The sequence below is a fragment of the Gambusia affinis genome, linkage group LG09 (assembly GCF_019740435.1).
Source record: "Gambusia affinis linkage group LG09, SWU_Gaff_1.0, whole genome shotgun sequence".
Lineage (NCBI taxonomy): Eukaryota > Metazoa > Chordata > Actinopteri > Cyprinodontiformes > Poeciliidae > Gambusia > Gambusia affinis.
Window position 1 is genome coordinate 1,109,201 of NC_057876.1, and position 18,785 is coordinate 1,127,985.

Sequence of the window (18,785 nt, forward strand, 5' to 3'; positions counted from 1 at the left end):
TTCGGGTCAGAGGTCAAGTATTATCTCTAGCCCAGGGGGATGCAAATCAGCTGCCACCTGTTGTAAAAACCTTGTTGCCATGGTTATGCATTACAACTGGAAGTTAGAATAAAAAGCAGATATCTTTCCAGTTGCACTGCATCCAGAACCAAAGGGAGTAACTGAGCAAACATGAAAAACTGATGAACAAAACTAAAGCAACAGTGATGCTCTAACACACTCCCACCACTAGAGGTGCTGTTCAATTCAGTTTCAGTGCTCACAAATTCATCACCACTTTGCTTAGAAATGGCCACAGGAGAAGCAGCAGCTGAGGGAACAGGAAGTGAACATTCTGTCCAACAACGTGACTGACCGTTTGGTCTTACTGCTTCCTGTTCCTGCAGCAGAGCATGGTCAGCCAGCTTACTCCCCCTAACCTCCCACCACACACACACACACCTGTCACACAGGTTTTGCAAACAGTTTTATTAATTCCTCTGTCAGTTTGTAATATATAAATTACTTTTAAAAACATGAGAAGCAGATGCACCTACAAGAAGGACTTGGCATGAAAACACAGGCGTTCTAGAAAACCTAGACTGTGTTCACCAGGCCAGCCAATGATCACACTTCCCACAATCCTTTGCCTCCCAGTGTAAATATATCAGTTCTTTTCTGATGCCATGAACTGGGCAGAGCCTTTCGTGTTGTTTAAAAAAAGTCTGATGGTTCTGTTCCCTTTGCCGTCCATCCTGGGGCGCTCAGTCCAGCAGATCAGTGCAATGTGTGGGAGTGGGGGTGGGATGGGGTGGGGCTATGGTGGTGAACTAAGGCGTCAGGCAGCAGTCTCCCTCTCTGATCCCCCCCATTGAACCCCCCCTCCTCACATTTCATGTGCGAGGTCATCGTGCTCTCCTGCCGACAGGTCGCCGTTGGCGCTGATTGTGGTGTGGTTGTCTTGGTAACCAGGGGGCATGAAGGCCAGGGAGTAAGGGTAGATCTTGTGGCAGGTGGCACGGTAAGACTCAGCGGCTTTCTGCTGATCCTCGCCCAGCTGGCCACTCCTCAGAGCCTCCAGCACCTCAGAGCAGATCTGGGGACAAACGCATGTCGTTTCAGTTACCATGGCGCTCACTGTGCCGCCCCCCAGTGGCCAAATGACTCACCTGGATGCTTCTTCCAGACAGAGGCTTGGCCAGAGCTGTTGCAATCTCACAAGCCATTTTATCAGAGGACGGCTCCAGGTAGACCATCATCTTAGCAGCTGCAGACACAAGGAGACACGGGCCTGAGAGGTGCTTCTGGTGCAAACGTTGCAAAGAACAGAAAGTCCAGAATGGATTGAGTTAAATCACAGATACATGCTTCTTATTTAAATCGGCCAAATCATGTTTATCTTCCTCAGGGAAGACTGAAGCACAAGAACACATGAACAAAAATAGATGAAAAAAAAAAAACTAATAAAAAAGAATATATAGAGGAGAGTTTAACATTCATGTTGACACTGAGGGTGACAGCCTGAATGTAGCTTTCAGTGTTAAACTAATTTGGGTTTACTTCACAGTCCTACCTACAAAGTCATCATACTTTAGATCTTGTTTTTTTAACCTCTAAAAAAACGACCTGATTGGACACTGGAAAAGACTATTGTGTTCAGGTTGAGCTAAAAGGAGTTAGCCCTTAGCTTCCCAGGTATTTACTCATTTTAGCAGTTTAGATTTTGTACAGTCCCAATGTTTTCTTGAGCTCCACATGTTTAAATCAGTAACTAGAGCAGAGTCAGGAACACGGTGCAGCCTGTCGCTCCTCCCTCTGAGGAGAACCTACCAGCCAGCCGGTGGGGGATGCAGCTGGAGTGTTGGCTCAGGTAGTTCTTGTTGAAGCTCTGAGGGTTGCTGTCTCCAAACAGCCTGGAGATCTCCTGCTTCAGCACGGTCCTCACTGCCTCGGCCAGGTCTGCACTCTCACTCACTGCAGGCAGCAAACAGCTTTAGTCACTTCTGGAAGGATCGAGAGCTGAACATGGCCAGCAGTCACTTTCTCACCCTTCTTGAAGAAGCGTACTAAACACTGGTGCAGCCATGGGTTGGAGGGTTCTATGGCCACCGCTCTCTTTATCGACTGCAACATCAGAAGGTACTTCTCTGGGAGGTAAAGAACGGACAGACGAGTTATGGTGGAGGAAAAAACTTTGGTTTTCTCTACAAAAACAGGCTGGATCAGTTGCTGAGTTTCCATCTAATTATTGTGCTCATTTTAGACAAACCTTTAAGTTCAGTGTGTTCCTATCTACAGGTTTGGAGCAAATCAACCAGGCTATGTCAGATGTTGATGACATGTATGGCTGTAATAAACAGGAAGTGAGGTCGTAAACTAGACAGAACAGATAGATTTCACAAACCCAGCAGTGGATGAGAGAATTTGCCACATTGGAACTTATTCTGTAAAAGTGTCTCCATCAGCACTTAATGCATTAACTCAACTTCAGAAAGCCAAAAACCTTTTTACATTCATGTGAGAGTAAAAATGTTGCAAAATTGAGAAAGTTATTTGAATTCTGCAGTTTCCATCAACCTTTTCTAGTGCAACACTTTAACATGTGGATAAATGATAGGGCGGCAATGCACCATGAAACCAGCTGGCGATCAGAACCAATCTCTGTTCTCAGACATGTTGGCACAAACTTTCACCTTGTGATGTCACCTCTGGTCTAATACAGCTAATAAACAACTGATCACATGAGAACATATCCTGTAAAACCTCAGAGATTTCCCTAAAGAGAATCTGGAATCAGTTCAAAACTGTATCAGCAGGTCAGATTTTTACAAATCCTGGAGATTTCTCATTTAAATTAGAGTCAGCAGGTATAGGTCAGTAAAAGGTCAGTCCATCTATTATATAGTTATTACAGAACAAACTTAGAAAGGTTTAAAGTCTGAATTAATCACAGCAGTCAGACATATTTAAACAGAAATGTCTGACTGCCAATCAGAAGTTGCCATGAGGCAGCAGATGTGGCTGACCGATCCCATCCCTCCTCTGAGCTGCCAACCTTTCCTGAAGTAGATCTCAAAGGCCAACAGGTGAGTCTCAATCTTGTTGCGCACCAGGTTCTTCAGAGGGATGAGGAACTTGACTGCCTCCTCCAAAGGGTTCTCCGGCTGGGAATGCACAATCAGAAAAAGTTTTTATTATTTATTTTTTTAAACTCCTAAAGCGTTCCTTCAAGCTGACAGAACACAAGAACCCCTGAACCCACCTTAGCTAACTTATCTGGTATTAGCTCCTCCTTGGGCCCTCCAATTTCCTCATCATCATCCTCCTTTTTCTTTTTCTGGTTCTTCAGCTGCTTCTCCTTCTCGGCATTCTTCTTCTCCTCCTCTAACTGAGCCTTCTTCTGCGCTCTTCGTTGTTTGTTCCGCAGCTTCTTCAGCTCCTTGTCTGTTAAGTTCTCTGCATAAAGAGAAAAGTTTCATTTCTAAGTGTTTTTTTCCACACCCAGCATGTAGCTCTCTAGGAAAGCCAGCGAAGACGCGGCATCAGACCTGCGTCTGCCTGTCTCTCTTTGTTGTCATCGGTCAGTGGCTTGTCATGTAGGTCCAGGTAGATCTGGATGGCAGTGCGAGCGGCTTTGTAGTAGAAGGGATGCTGTCGCAGGATGTCCTCCAGCTTCAGCAGGTCCACGTAGGAGCGCAGCGTCATCTTCCTCATGCAGTAGGTGTGGAAATCAAACTGGTCGTCTGTGATCTCCACAAAATGCTGAGAGACACAAGGAGAGAACAGATTCAGAGTTCCATCAATCCAGCTGGCATGCTGAGAAACCCGAACAATGCAGCAGATTAACATGTTAATAGATGTAAACAATTAACTGTTCAATCCGGAAAAAGAAGCGATTCTGACTTCAAGGATAACATGAACAGCAAACAAGCAAAAATTAAACATGCATGGTGGTTTTAGACTTGTTCACAATAACGGATGCCTGTGATGACAGAGTGAGCAGCCAACGTACCCTCTCAATCTCATGGCACTTCTTCAGGGCCTCACCAAACTTGTTCATGGCCTTGTAGGCCAAAGCGCACTCTGTCTGGAACCACATGCACTGCATCTCATTCAGGTTCTCCACTGCAGATGTCCCCTCCTGGAGACACAAGAGTCACAAACACAGGAGGTGAATGAAGCCTGTTAGAAGAGCATCAGCCCTGAGGCCAGAATAACACTCTGCACCAGAAACAGCTTACAACTCAACTTTAAGGGCCTGAGTCGATTCAATTCAACTCACAATTACTTTATCCCAGAGAGATATTAAATGTTCAGAGTCATTTTGATGGTGACTTAATGGACAGGAAGATTTCCAGTAGCAGTCAGTCTTGCTGCAAATCTAAAGAAGCCTCTGACTGAAGTGTGTTGCCGTATGACAGTCTCATGACTACCATGACAGGCTAACAGCTCAATATGCAGGCAGCAGAAACAACTCAACAGCTCTGCTGATACACCTCATTAGCTTTTGCTGCTCCTTTTAAAAATCTGTCTGTTTGTGTGTTTAGAACGCTGAGCAGAGAGACAGACTGCTGAGGAGTTTTGTACTGTATGTATATTATTAGTAACAACTATTATGACCTGCAAGTTTGAGGAATACCAGTGGAAATGTGTGATTGTTCTGATACGCTAATTAGCCATGTGGTATAGAAAAACTTTACATTTTAAACCTTTTAGACAGTAAATTACAAAGTGAATGGGAAAAAAGGAGTTCAAACAAGTCTTCATTACACCAGAGCAGGAGAATAAAGATGAAAAAACAATCACAGTGGTCTTACTAGTGTATTTACACCCTGACCATCCATACCAACTACCTACACTAGTTTAACTGTAGTGTCCATGCATGAGAGATGCCTATTGAAATATCAATGCTACCACAAAATCAATGAAGTAAGCAAAGTATTGACAATTTAGGACTCAAGAACATCACTGAATGCATTTAGATCATTTTCTGGGAAGTCATGACCTTGTTTAGAAGTTCCACAACAAATGCAGTGGCATCATAGACAAGAAAACATTTTACAGCAGATAGAGAAAAAAATATAACCCAAAAAGAATAGGCAGCACAAGGAGAAAATATATATATGTTTTTTTTTGGTAATCCCAGACACTCAAAGATCACAAAAAATTTATTTAAGGGTTAAAGAGTGGATTTTGCTTGATGTGTCCACTTCAGCATTCACACCCTCTTGGTAGGTTTGTGTCTCACACTCCATGTTGCTCTCTGCACCCTCAACCCCCACAGTGCTAAGACTAAAAGTTGTTTTTTTGCACAGAAAGCTCCTGAGTTAGAAACAGAAGTGAGCCAGTGGCAAAAACCAAAGTCACACATCCAGCTGGAGATACATTTGCGTGGTGGATGGAATAAAGGTAGCTAGCTAACCAGCAAGGGTATATTATTGGGCGCCTGAACCGCCTTGAGTCACAGAACACAACAATCATGTTTACGGTGACTTAAACTTTTGCCTGAAAGAAAACAAAACCCCCATACACTATATGAGATTAAACAGATCTGCCATGACAAAATTTAAGATTTGTGATTAATGTATTTAAGGCCAACCTGCATCTTTTTCATGGATTCAAGACATTTTAAGGCCTTCATTTTAGATACATGAACCTAAAGCTTTTTAGGATGTGTGGACACTCTGCAGTCAGGATGTTTTGGTCCCTAAATCCCTTGAGACAGGCAATTCTTCCAGCCTAACTACCTTTAGGAAAACAGTGGACAGTGTAAGTGTACCCTTGTAAACTTGGAGCACATCTCCTCTGCCTCCTTTATGAGGCCGGCCTTCAGCATGTACTTGGCACACTTGGAATTGATGAATCGGTCAGCAGTGTCCAGCGCCTGGGCCTCGTCCATCCATCGAGCTGCCTCCTTGATGTTGCCGGCATGCTGCAGATCAGGCCGGACAGTCAGAGGAAGTTGTGTCGTCTCAGTTCTGTGTGTCACTCTGAGTGCGTCGTCATACCTTGTAGATCTTGGCCTTGACCAGGAAGAGCTCGATCAGTGTGGGTGTGCTGTCGATAGCCGTGTTGATGTACTCCAGCGCCAGGCTGGCCTTGCCGATAAAGTCAAAGTGCTGGGCCAGGAAGTACTGCACCCAGAGGAGGGTGGTCGGAGGCTCCTCCTTCCCATCATCTGCACACACCCGTAACACACACAACTCCTGCATTTAGAGACAGCTAGAATGAAACCAATCAGAGTGAAGCATTAGGACATCTAAACACTTACCATCTTCACTAAACATTCGACTGCTTTTTAAACAGCTTTCATAGCCAAGTACTAATTCTTCTATTATCGTAACCTGCATACCCCAAAAACATAAAAAACAAAAGAAAAACAATAAGTTAGCTCTACCTAAAATGGAAAAATTAACAAAATACATTAATACATTCATACTCCGACAGAAACTTTCCAGCAGAACGGTTCTGCTAACCTTTTCTCTGTCTGTGTACAAGGATTTGAGTGTGGTGAAGACAGGAGGGCAGCCTTTAGTGAAGTTCATCCTCAGGTAGATGTCCAGACAATCCCGGAACTTCTCCCCTGACCGGCACAACAAACAGGAAGAAGACAGGAATGTGATGCTGGAATGGCAATATGGAGTCATCAGGCCAGAATAACACACCATGTCTGATTCCCACAGGAGAAGATCACACTGAACCTGGAGCCAGGATGTTTGGTTCAACTTAACCACCTGATCAGTCTCCTGCTGTACTCCACCTGAGTACACTACTAATGTAGTGCTAATGTTGATGTTGCCAACAGGGGGAGCTGCTGCAGCCATGCTGATATCAGTACGACCCAAAGGCTGAGCTAAGAATGCTAATGGATCTAGAAGCAGGCTGCCTTATGTTTACCTGTGAGGAAGTTAAGAGGCAGCCTTCGAGGAACCAGACCCCTGGGAAACTTCCTCCAAGACTCCTCATAGATCTTCTGGTGCTCTTCTACACTGCCTGAAGACACACACACAGACACTTAATGCTAACATGTTAATGCTGTTTGATCTTTAGAGTGATTCTGTTCATATTAAAGTGCTTCTAGCACTGCACAGAAGGTAGTTTTCATGCGAGAAACACACCAAGAGGATTTATCCTGAATTGTGAGGAAACGTCAGACTATAATATATAGAATACAATACAGTTTCCAGGCTTACCTTGAGAAAACCTACTAAAGGACTGTAGTTCTTTTTCAGTTCACTTAAATCCTAATTTAGTTATCTGCCAGTGGGTAAACTATGCAATACTGGTCACATTTAAAAGTAAAATCAATGAAAAGACATATTATCTAAAATGGACAATGAGTAAGTTTGTCTGCTTAACTAAATATTCTGATGATAAAACGTTAAACTATTTACAGTAGTTACCATTCTTGTTTTTCTAAATCCTGCTGTTTGTTATGTGATGCAGTGTTTTGATTTATTGGTTGACTGAAAATCATCATTATCATTCAGATGATAATGATGATTGGCTGGTGATGACACCAAGCTAAACGTGTGTGAATTGTAATCGCATAACACCATGTCAGTGTTTGTTCACAAAATTATATCCGCTCAGATCAGTCTCAGGCAGGTGGCACAAACAGAATGTCATTAGCAGAAGGTTGCTTTTATGACATGCTGACATCCAGACTAACTAGCTCTCTGCCTCTGCTAGCCAGTAGCGGCTCTGGTAACATATACAATGTTGCCAGCTGACCCAGAGGAAATATGGGTGTTAGAGCAACTGGAGGGATGTGAGATATGATGTGAACAGAATTCCAAGACAGAGATTTACGATTCAAAATAAAAGATCTGTAAAGAGTAGAGAGGTCTGGAATAATTGGCGCATGATTGGACTAGGACAATTTTCAGCTTGATTGCAGATGTGACCTGGTGGGCCTGTAAGTCATCCTCTCTAACTGCAGAGCAAAAGAGGACAGTGGCTGACTTTTAGACCTTGGTGGAGGAAGATAAGATCAGTTTTACATGCAAGTATCGGCCAATCACCAGAATGAAGGAAATCACAGCCGATTCAGTGGTGCCCCTCAATTATCCATGCAGAGAGACTTTTCATTCCAAAGGGAATGAATTCTTGCTATATGTTGTGTGCACCTGGTTTCAAAGCGTTCTCCAGGCCCTTGTAGTAGGCCCAGTTCTCTGGGTTCCTCTCCAGAAGTCTTGTGTAGATCTCTGAAGCTTCCTCTGGCCTCTCCAGCTTCAACAGCAGCTCTCCTACAAAAACACACATGTTCACGCTGCACAGCTGTGCATTAAGAGCCTCAGCAGCCTTCAGATGGCTCCACTGCAGCCTGCAGAAGCAGCGTGCTCACCTCTGGTCTCCTCCACAGCCAGCTTGTCACACATCTGCTTCTCATAGCTGTTCAGGTGCTCCAGTGCCTCTTTGTGCAGGCCAGCCTCCCTCAGAATCTGGTTCTGATACAGCAGCAGCTCACTGTACTCATAGTCCACCTTGTCTGGAGACGTCTGGACACCAACACACACACACAGGGGATCTATTTCAGCCTGTACTGAACCTCCTGATCACTGGTTATGATAGTGATAACAGTGACTGGGATCATTGCTACAGCAGCTTTCTGACAACATGTCTGCCTGGTAACTGCAGCTGTACGACAAATATGGTTCCAGCCACCAAACTGAAGCAGCAGGTAAAGATACAGGACAGCTTTGAGCAGCAATGATTCTACCTGTCAATCCACCAGAACACCCTAAAGACAATTTAGAGTTGACACTGATGCTTCTCGCCCAACATCAGTGTCTGACCTTACAAATAGGGTTCCAAATGAACTAGACCCAGTAACACTGGTAAACCATGTGGAAATGTACAAGTCCAAGTAAAGTGACTGTTCAGTCAACCTTTCAGAACTAAACTTTAGGGATGAAACAGTTATTGAAATAATAGTCAACTAATTTAGTAATTAAATAATCGTTAACTGGAGCACACAGACTAAAGAAAGGCTGTTTGCAGAAAGAACACGTGAATCCAAAATCTACAACAAATGTTTCATTTAATATAATAAACATTCTTTTTCTGTAAATATGTTCTACTCAAAACTCCCCAAGTGGCAGTTTTAGCTTCACATGTTTCAGATTTTGGAGAAAAATCTTCAATTAATCACCTTATGCTATCCAATTATTAATCAATGAATCCATAATCAACAGATCAGCTGTAGTATTGATGTTCAGTCCAGTGAAGAGGACTGAACATCAATACAGTCCTTTCTGCTGCATATGATTCAGTGTTCATTAAAGGAATCATGTGATTAACTTTTGGGCAATAAAATGTTTGTTTTCTTAAATTATAAACAGGAATTATTTATTTGATGTTGTACACTTTTTATTAAAGTGGTTTAATAAAAAATACCTGCACAATGTGGCAATATTTTAAATCGGATTAATCATCAGAACAATGGGCAGAATACTCGATGAGTAAAATAATACTAAACTTGGCCCAGTAACATAACCAGTCCTCTCCTCCATAACGTAAGTATGGAGGAGAGGAGTCATCTGTCCTCTGTACAGGAGCTAACAGCAGCTCAAAGTAAATCCTCCATCATCATCATGATTTTTACTTCAGCTGTCCAGCAGCTCATTCAGCCCTAGCGTACCTGCTGGGTTTTCCGGAACTCCTCCACGATCTTAGCCGCCATCTCAAAGTCTTCCAAGAGGTGATAAGCGACAGCATAGCCGATCCATGAGGCCCGTTGGCCAGGACGCAGCTGCAACAGCTGGTAGCGGGTCTCCTACAGAGAAATGCAGGGGGTCACCACATCATGCTCCTGCTGAGCTGACCAACCAGGCCACCCTCACTGCTGGGTCCTGGAGTTCTGTTTGTAGTCTCTCCATACTACCATCCTGCAGCTGATTGTTTGATCTGAACTGTCTGACTAGAGAACTCTGTCACTGCCTGACTTTAAAAATTAACAATCAGTTTGAAGTAGATTAGACACTGTCCACTGCTGAGCATCTCTAATGAACCCATCAGCTCCTTGTACCTGCAGGTATGAGACTCCGAGCAGTGTGTGTGTGTCTGTCTCTCACCCTGTAGCCCTCCAGGTCCCTCATCTGGATCTGCAGCAGGGACAGGTCTCTGAGGATCTGCAGGTTATCCTTGTCCCACTTCAGAGCATTGCGGTAACACTTGATGGCCTCGTCATATTTCTTATCAGAGCGCTGCAGCAGGCCATAGACGTGCCAGCCTGGAAGGAGTTGAGTTCAGGAACAGCACCGATCAGGACTGAGCCCTGGTGAGTGTTAGTCAGTGAGAGGAGAGCAGGCGCTCTGGGGGGCAGCAGGGTGAAGGATACAGACATGGCTCTTCAGGTCGTTGCGTAGGCCTCGTCTCACCAGCTCGTAGGCGTCCTCCTTCTTGCCCAGGCAGTTGAGGGTTAACCCCTTCATGGCCAGCGTCTCTGCAGCCCAGAGTCAAGTCATATCACAGGGTTAGAGAGAAACGGCCCAAACATTCTTACTGAAGCACGATTCAGTCTGTTAACTACAGTTTAATTAACAAGCAGACTACATCTGATATTACCATGACAACAGATGAATTGGCCCATAGGCCCTCAGTAACAATACACACAGTGAAGTAAGATTTGATTTGATGGAGTCTAGCCATGTTTTCATAGCCAAGTACTAATTCACATATTCACATGTTTGTGGTATGTCCGTGAAACCACATCATGAAGCAACAGCGACAGAAGACACAGCTGAAAGTTAAACTGAACTCTGAATATCTGAACAGACTAAAATGAACTGACTGCTCTGGTGGTCTGTTACCATGACGGCAGCAGTTCACAGGTCTGATGCGGTCAGTGGTCCAAACATCCATTAGCCTCCATGTAAATAAAAAGAAGGGAATTCATGAAATAAGCTAGTCTGCATAGTAAGCTTCTTACCCAATTCCGTTAGCTTCTCATCTCCCTTCAGTAATCTGTCTGGGAATTCTCCCATTTACTTATATTCCTACGGTAGAGATCCTACAGGCCATTCAGTGAACAGAAGAAGAAGTGAGCGATGTTGTTGATTTTCTGGCAGCAGAGGAAGTGAAGGAAGTTGTTCAGTCCGTGTTGGTCAAGCTTCCAAATATCAGATTAACATTAAGAGCTGACAAGTTCTAGACAAGAGCTCTTCAGTGGAGAATGGTTGTTTACAACACAGGGAATTTCCAGTAAGCTTCAGAGTGTCAAACTGGTACATGACATACGTCATGGCCAAACATTAGCAACTGGGAAAAATGTAAATCTACAACACAGCCCACATCTCCAAGAAGCAAACATTGTGCAACAGTCAGAGTCCCGACCTTCTAAACAAAACAAAGTGTAGAATAAGGTTTTATTTTATTTTATTTAAATAAGGAAAAATAAGCTGATTTTACCTTATTTAAGTTTAATATTTATCTTTTTGGTTATGGTTTTTCTAGCTGATTTTGTTTTTCAATAACCAACACACTCAGGTGTTAAGAGGTCACAACACACTTTCAATGTGTATAGTGACAAAGGCACTAAGTTAACAGTGGGTGACTATTGTTAGCATGACCTGATGGGCAGGTCTGTGTCAGCCTCTAACAGCAGAGCTGCCGATTTTCAGACCTTTGGAGGCAGATCAGATCGACCATCAATCTGATCCTACTACTGTAGCTCTCATGTCAGGTATGAACACACAGCAGGTTACCTTCTGGAGAGACGCTGTCCGTGTGGACAAAGCCCTGACTTCAAGCTATTCCACACATTATTTTAGCTTTCTGTTCCCTTAACATGTCGCTCATTCTGTATTCCTTCAAACAGCTTCCATCATGACATGCAGCTGGATGTGATCAGAGTAGGAAGGGTTTACACAGTAAGAACATCTGTCCCTTCAGCCTGGGTCTTTCAGAAAGAGGACCCAGGCTGGATCTTCTTTCTGAAAGACAACATTTCTACCAACAGTGCCACTGTACAACCGAGTCTCATAGTTATTAAAAAACCACATACAGACAGACACATACAGAAAGACATAAACTATCAAAGGTTTTAAAAAGAAGCTGGATTCTCCGGGATCCATCTGTGGTTTATTTTGGCTGCCACAGAAAAAGAAACTTGCAGTAGATAACAGGAAGGCTGACAGAAGAACAACAAAGTTTGTTTTGTCTTTCAGTGTGCGCCACCTGTCATGGAACATGACTTTGCAACTTTTAAAAGCTTTTAGACAATCTCAGAGTTAAAGGGAAAAGAAAGAAGAGGGTCTCTCTTACCTCCATGCTCTGCAAATTTGGGGTTGCTCAGGATCTGTTTGCAGAACTTCAGCCCGTTTCTGTATTGTTTGTGTTCATAACACCTCTGGAAAGAGAGAGAGAGAAAAGAAACGCACCATGCCGCCATGAGCTAAACCGTTCCAGGAGTTTTCCTCCAGCTGTTGCTGACAAATGAACAGTCCTCATCCTGATGGGACAGAGATGTCAGCACATCTGGAGCAACGGTCCAGCTCTGCTGTTGAGTTTTAATTAAACTCTAAAATGTTTCTTACTATTGGTTATGGGAAGTGTATCAAGTTGGAGTTTAACTTAACTGACTTCACTTCTCTGTGACAACAGTGCTAAACAGAACCACAACATCCCGCTGCTCTTCAGCGTCACTCACGAGTCAACAATCCAACTTTAAGCGGACAAACTGCCGCAGCTTTCCTCTTCAACTTGGGCATGGCTGTCATGTGTCAACTGTTAATTGATACACTTCGGCTCTATTGACAGGTCAAAAGACATCTGCAGCCTCCCAGAATAACCATCCAGCGGTGCTGTTTCTCTCCTGCTCTATCACAGCTGATGGTTAACAACACAGACTTCATAATTGCAGGGCTCCTGATGAGTTAGCTACCTGCTTTATATGTGCTACAACGGGCCACTGCTTAGCACTGCAATAAGCTAACGCCAAGTGCTTACCAAAATCCTTTTGAAGAGAGCATTCTCCTTCTGCGGCAGAGTCACTGAGGGCATGGCGGTGGTTTCCTACTCCACTGTTGGTTTGCACATGAACGAAACTCCTTTAGAAACAGAAATACTGGACTTTATCGGGACCTTCAGGCTCCTCTTTCTCACGTGTTTAAACCGAGGCCCCCCTTCCGAGCAAAATGGCCGCTTCGCTTCTCCTCCGGGTCATGTTGAATTTCTGAGTTCATTCCTTACAAGCCAGCCGGTGTGAAGCCTGAATGTAAGAAATGATGAGCGGCAAAACTAGGAGTTTCTAGATTATATGCTCGTCAATAATAATAATAATAATAATAATAATAATAATAATAATAATAATAACACATTATACATATATATTTATAGCGTCTGGAATTTATCTGCAGAATTATTTATTACATTTAAAACAGTCGTTTCTTTTTGGCATCGACACAGTCCCATTTTGTTCACATCCACAGTATGGTTTATGCGGTCGTCGTTGTCAGCAGCGTGTGCTTCCTATACATCTGTGTTGATAGTGTGATGGAAATTCAATGCAAACTCCACCTTCCCGGCGCGCCTCTCTTTACGCCGATTTTTAAATAGTGCGCACCCACTGTCAAACGACCGGCTAGCATTCAATAGTAGCAACGGTCCGTGGACGCACAGGAATGACTACAAAAGTCTGAGCCTTAACAAATTCTGCTGGGCATAAATATATGGGGGAATTTTTCTGCCATAATCCAAGAGCACACATGTTCATTGCTCCGAGCAGAGATTAAGTGTGAGCGCGAGGAGACGTTTTGAGTCCAATTATTACAAGTTTTGAGAAGAAAGACATGAAGTCCTGCTCTTAGACTGAACGTGTGTGCTCTTGGATTATGGCAGGAAAATTCCCCCATACTTCTTCGGGTGGCGCTGTTTCCCCTTTACGTTGTACTTTTCAACAGAACTGTGCTTTTCAAATCAGTTTCTTTCAATTAAAAACTGATGAAATTCTTACAAAACTGCAGGTGTGTGTTTGTGTGTGTCTGTCTGGTGAATTTTGGTTAAAAGATCTCTGTCCTTCATTCAATGAAGTTACTCACAGTGGGTAGAGAATCCTGAAATGTTACTCAAGTAAGAGTAGTGATACTTATAAAATTACTCAAGTAAAAGTAAACATTTCAGCGCTGTAAAATATTCCTGAAAGTCCTATTGTTCATAACAGTTAGAAGTTGAGTTAATGTAACTAGTTGCGACCCAACTCTGATGTCAAACAACTAACATGAGATGGTTCGATGCAGAGTGATTGGTTTTAAATATGTAGCAGAGAGAAAGGCGTGAATTAAATAAGGGTTTACTTGAGGATACATCACTTCTGATAACAACCATCACAAGAAGTGATTCACTGTTTTGATGCTTCACAATAGCGCCTCCTAAAGTCAAAATAGCTGTATTACACGGGCACGATGACGTTCCTGCTTTTATTATTATTATTTTTTAAACTGTAGCATGCCGCTCTGAATAAGGATGAAGCTTTACTGATGGTTTTATGACATTTAATTTCTTCAAAAGCACATTCCATTCGTCATAGCATTATAATCCACTTTACAATGCTTCAATTTACATTACTTTACGACTATGACAAATAATCATGTTGACAGACAAGATATATTAAAAGTAAATACTTTTTACAATCAACGCACCTTTTGACTCTTCGGAGAGGCTGCCAGCATAAAATAATGTTTCTTGCTCAGTGAAAAACAAAGTGCCGAACTAACTGCTATAATAACTGTTGTACTAACCGTTGTAACTTACTAACAGCTAAATTTGGGAGAAAACAAACTATCTGTTATACAACAGCACTAGACAGAAAGTGCAAAATCTAAAATTAAAGGTATACAGCTCAAAGCAGAAGTCAAGAATTACTGGCAAAATAAAACACTTTCAAATTTTCTGCAATAAAAGCACTTCGAGTTATTTACAAAATTGTTTTTTGTTTCTCAATTCCAGATTTTGCATTATTAAATATGAAAAAAAAGAGAAATCAACCTTTCTCTTACTTTTTTTGTCTTCAACAAATACATATTTGTGGCAATGTCATATTTTGTGTTTTGAAACCATCAGAAGCTCCAAATGCCAAATTATATTATAAATTATGCACAGTCCTAAGAGGGTAAAAAAATTGTCGCCACTTTGTATTGTTTCTTGTATGTTCAAGTGCTTACTGTTCTTTGTTTTTTTCAAATAACTTGAAAGAAAGTTACTTAAAAAAACAAAAAACAAATAGCAACCTCGGTAAAATATTTGATACCGCAGTAAATATTTTATTTTCCTGCTTTTTTAATGTCAGCAATACCAAACAAGATATTTCAAATGTCCATTAAGCTCTTAGCTAGCTTGTTCGAGTTTTCGGCGCTCTATGAGTCAGGCCTTCCAGGCTTTGAAATCCAGTGCAGTCGACAGTCAGTCTCAAGCAGTCGGTATTAGACGCAGAACCGAGGCAGCTGTCAGGGCTAAAATGACGTTCAGCCGCTTGTTATCCCGAGCTGTTCTCATTAACAGGGGTGAGTTAGGTACAGAGTGGTATTTAAAAATGACTGAAGTTTAATGTGGTTATTCCTAATTAAAACACCGAGGTTGTTTTCCAGCCTGACCTTAGCTTAGCTTAGCATTAGCGCGTCGTTTTCTCACCTGTGACTTCTTTTCTCACTGCAAAGATGAGAATTTAGTGGTAACCGTGATGCATTTATTGCAGTTAGTTTAACCTCTAGAACATAGCATTGTTTCAATCCTATCACAGCTTCCCTTTCATTTCATATGCTGTCATGTCTGCTGGCTTAGAGACAGATTTACTACCTACAGAATCTACTGATCAGGATGTATTGCGTTATTAATGAATTAGGTTATGGTTCATTAACTAGACTTTAGTTGAATTCTGATTGTATTTTCTGAACTGATTTAGAGATGGGACGTACATCCACATTTGATTGCACCTCTATAAACATACACAATTTAAGTTTAAATCTTCTTAAAATAAATTACCTGGCATCAACAGATCATTTTATTACAGTATGCACTGATCTCCTTTACATTGTTCAGAACTGATTTGGTTCTACTCTGATTTATCATTTGTCCAGTCTATTTTTACTAACATTTTAAATGCTGTATTTTTAATAGTGGTCAAAACAAAGGTCAAACCAACCCCCCCATTCAGGTTGCTTCTATGTTTACACTTATTTTACAGATGTCTTGCTTTCCTTGTCCCCAAAATGTTTTTCCTGTGCTATCTTCCTGTTTCATGGTAGTGTTTATTGTTCATTAAAAGCAGTATGTGTGTGTGTATGTGTATATTTCAGCTGGATCCAGATCAGCCTTCACCAGCTCCAAGAGGGACACAGCCAACCCCAACTGGCTGCAAGTGGGTCTTGCGTTTGGAACATCAGCTTTTATCTGGGGCCTGGTGAGCACCGATGTTTGTGCACTAAGAGACAAAAGCTGGCATGGCAGCTACATGATGGTGACCGTAGATGAGAATGAGACAGGTCATAAAGTGATGTACACATAGTAAAATGTAGGGGTGCACCTATAAATCAGCTCTGATTTCTTTAATTTTAGGAGATGCGTGATTGGCCGATACTTAGATGTGAAACTGATCTCATCTCTCTCTGCAATCAGAGAATTTCAGGCCTTTGCTGCAGACATTCTTTTGGAACCATGGTCAGATCTGTGCCTTGCCACAGTTCTGTCTCTGAGCTCCTGGGTCAGTTCCTTCTACCTCATGAGTCTCATTTGCTCTGACCTGGACTGTGAGCTTTGAGATCTTATATAGACAGGTGTGTCTGTGTTTGAATACTTATGACCATATGATATTTCAGTTTTTCTTTTTTAATAAATTTGCAAATATGTCTACATTTCTGTTATTTTCTATCAAGATTGGATGCTGAGTGTACATTCGTGATAAATAATGTGAATAATGTCTTTTGATTTTAGCAAATGGCTTCAACCAAACCAAGAGTGAAAAATTGAAAGGGTTCTGAATACTTTCCGTACTCACTGTAAGTGGGAGCCTTGACAGACCTGCCCACCAGGTCACATCTGCATCTATGTGGTTAGCAGCAGTTGCCCCACTGTTGCTAACGTGACAACATTGTTGCTATATTTAGAGACTTTTCAGATAAAAAAAAAAAAAAATTATCTGCAAAATTTATAATCGTTGGGTCAGGCTGTCTAAAGAGTGGTAATTGGTCAGAAGACTGCTATTGGTGCACCCCCACTGGACTTCATCACAAATCTTACAACTTCATGGATGTTAATGTGTTTTTAAAAATAGTTACTTCCAACATACTGGTACTGCAAAAAAAGTTATATGTAGGGAGGAATCTCTGAAGATGAAGGAACCTGTTAAGTGTTTGTTTCTCAGTGAATGACTTTGTGTCTTTCACCCACAGCTCTTCAAACAACACAGCACAGATGTTCATGAGTATGAAGTGAAAAAAGGCCTTCAGTGATCTCCACAGAAGGCAGGTGAGCATGGTGTCAATGACATGGTGTCAATGCTGCCGTTTGACTTTATATCAGTGTGAGGACCTCTGGATGCAGTGAAAGGAACATGATGTGTTGTTTCTCTTCTTACAGGAAGCGTTTGGATGCTCTCTGTTGGACACATCTGCTTCTGCTCCATGTAACCCCCCCCAACCTGAACTCTGTAAAATACAATGAAATAAGATAAATAAATGTCATGTGTGATCTGTGGAGTCCTGATTAATTAAGAAGGCTTTGACTGATAATAGAACATTATGCCTGTATTCACTGTTATATTTCTATTCATCAACTTTACACTCTTATTACTGTCCTGTGTTAAAGGATGCAGTCATGTTTGTGATGATGCATGCTGGGAGCTTTTATCTGAACGAAGACTTTATCTGACATCATGAATTCATCTCACAGTTACTTGAAATGAGAGTGGAGAGCAAAGGTGGATCAACAAAGTATTGACTCAATGGGGATGAATTCAAATGCACTTCACACTTTTCAGATTTTGAAAACCACGTGTAACTTGTATTTACAGTTGTGTGACTTTGAGTTGGATTGATCTAAAATGTGGTTTGTGGTTCTTATAGCGTAAAACATGAACACCCTGCAAGTGTTTGAATTTCCTTGTTGACAGTGATTGTTTACATTTCATGTATGAAACTGTCATCCAAAATGAAAACAAAATTCAAGTGTTCGCTTTGACTTCAACTACTTCAACATGAGCTTTAAAGCATGACAAATAAATGATCTCCACTGCTGCCTCTGGGTGTCCTAGAACAGGTGTGGATGCATCTAGGCTCTATGACTGTAGGGGGTGATTAGTGCCAGTGTGAGGTAACAGAGCTTCAGATTCAACAGACAGTATGGAGGCAGATTGTAGAAGATTTACAATCTTCTACAAGATTGAAGAATTATAGTGTGGAGAGATTTGATGTCATCAGTATTCAGAGAACATGTTTCTGTAGAGCATGAAAGATACACAGATAGTTAAATTCCTTTTCAGAAGTATATTTCTTCTTTATTTCCAGTTTCATTTCTTCTTCTCCTGCCCTTACTCGGGGGCCAAAACAGTGAGGGCCACACTATCAATGGAGACGGACATTAACCAGCTAGAGTGAGACCTGACAATGGAGAAAGCTTATATTGTTCAGTGATGGACTGGGTCAAGCTTCAGCTAGTGACCACTGTAAAAGGTCATCGCCACCCCAGGCAACCATAATGGTGTTTGTGGGAATTCCTCTATCTACTTATATTAGATTTTTTTTTATTAATAAAAGCAATTGAATACAGCGCTCCAGGTTCGGAAGCATCCCTCATATATCTCCACTGTCCTC

General features: G+C 42.0%; 2 protein-coding genes across 4 annotated transcripts; one reads left to right on the plus strand and one right to left on the minus strand.

The window, feature by feature from the left end:
• Positions 1–449: 449 nt before the first annotated feature.
• LOC122837106 (N-alpha-acetyltransferase 15, NatA auxiliary subunit-like) lies at positions 450–14,717 on the minus strand. Of its 2 annotated transcripts, XM_044127219.1 has the most exons (22): positions 14,622–14,717; positions 13,087–13,192; positions 12,931–13,004; positions 12,247–12,331; positions 10,322–10,426; positions 10,056–10,213; positions 9,623–9,757; positions 8,327–8,480; positions 8,109–8,228; positions 6,877–6,972; positions 6,456–6,562; positions 6,251–6,323; positions 5,988–6,157; positions 5,759–5,911; positions 3,992–4,120; positions 3,528–3,741; positions 3,242–3,435; positions 3,035–3,143; positions 2,028–2,126; positions 1,810–1,953; positions 1,149–1,246; positions 450–1,075 (listed from the first exon to the last, which is right to left on the minus strand). In XM_044127219.1, exons 3-22 carry the CDS (start codon positions 12,982–12,984, stop codon positions 866–868), a joined length of 2,607 nt encoding a protein of 868 aa, XP_043983154.1. In that variant the 5' UTR covers positions 12,985–13,004; positions 13,087–13,192; positions 14,622–14,717; the 3' UTR covers positions 450–865. The 2 variants fall into 2 exon arrangements, with proteins under 2 accessions (XP_043983154.1, XP_043983153.1); XM_044127218.1 differs by lacking the exon at positions 13,087–13,192 and having other exon boundaries at positions 12,931–13,031; positions 14,622–14,701.
• A 605-nt stretch (positions 14,718–15,322) lies between these two features.
• Positions 15,323–17,664, plus strand: ndufc1 (NADH:ubiquinone oxidoreductase subunit C1). 2 transcript variants are annotated; one of them, XM_044126183.1, is made up of 4 exons: positions 15,323–15,482; positions 16,275–16,378; positions 17,367–17,442; positions 17,554–17,664. In XM_044126183.1, exons 1-3 carry the CDS (start codon positions 15,338–15,340, stop codon positions 17,424–17,426), a joined length of 309 nt encoding a protein of 102 aa, XP_043982118.1. In that variant the 5' UTR covers positions 15,323–15,337; the 3' UTR covers positions 17,427–17,442; positions 17,554–17,664. The 2 variants fall into 2 exon arrangements, with proteins under 2 accessions (XP_043982118.1, XP_043982119.1); XM_044126184.1 differs by having other exon boundaries at positions 17,367–17,438.
• The last annotated feature ends 1,121 nt before the right edge of the window (positions 17,665–18,785 follow it).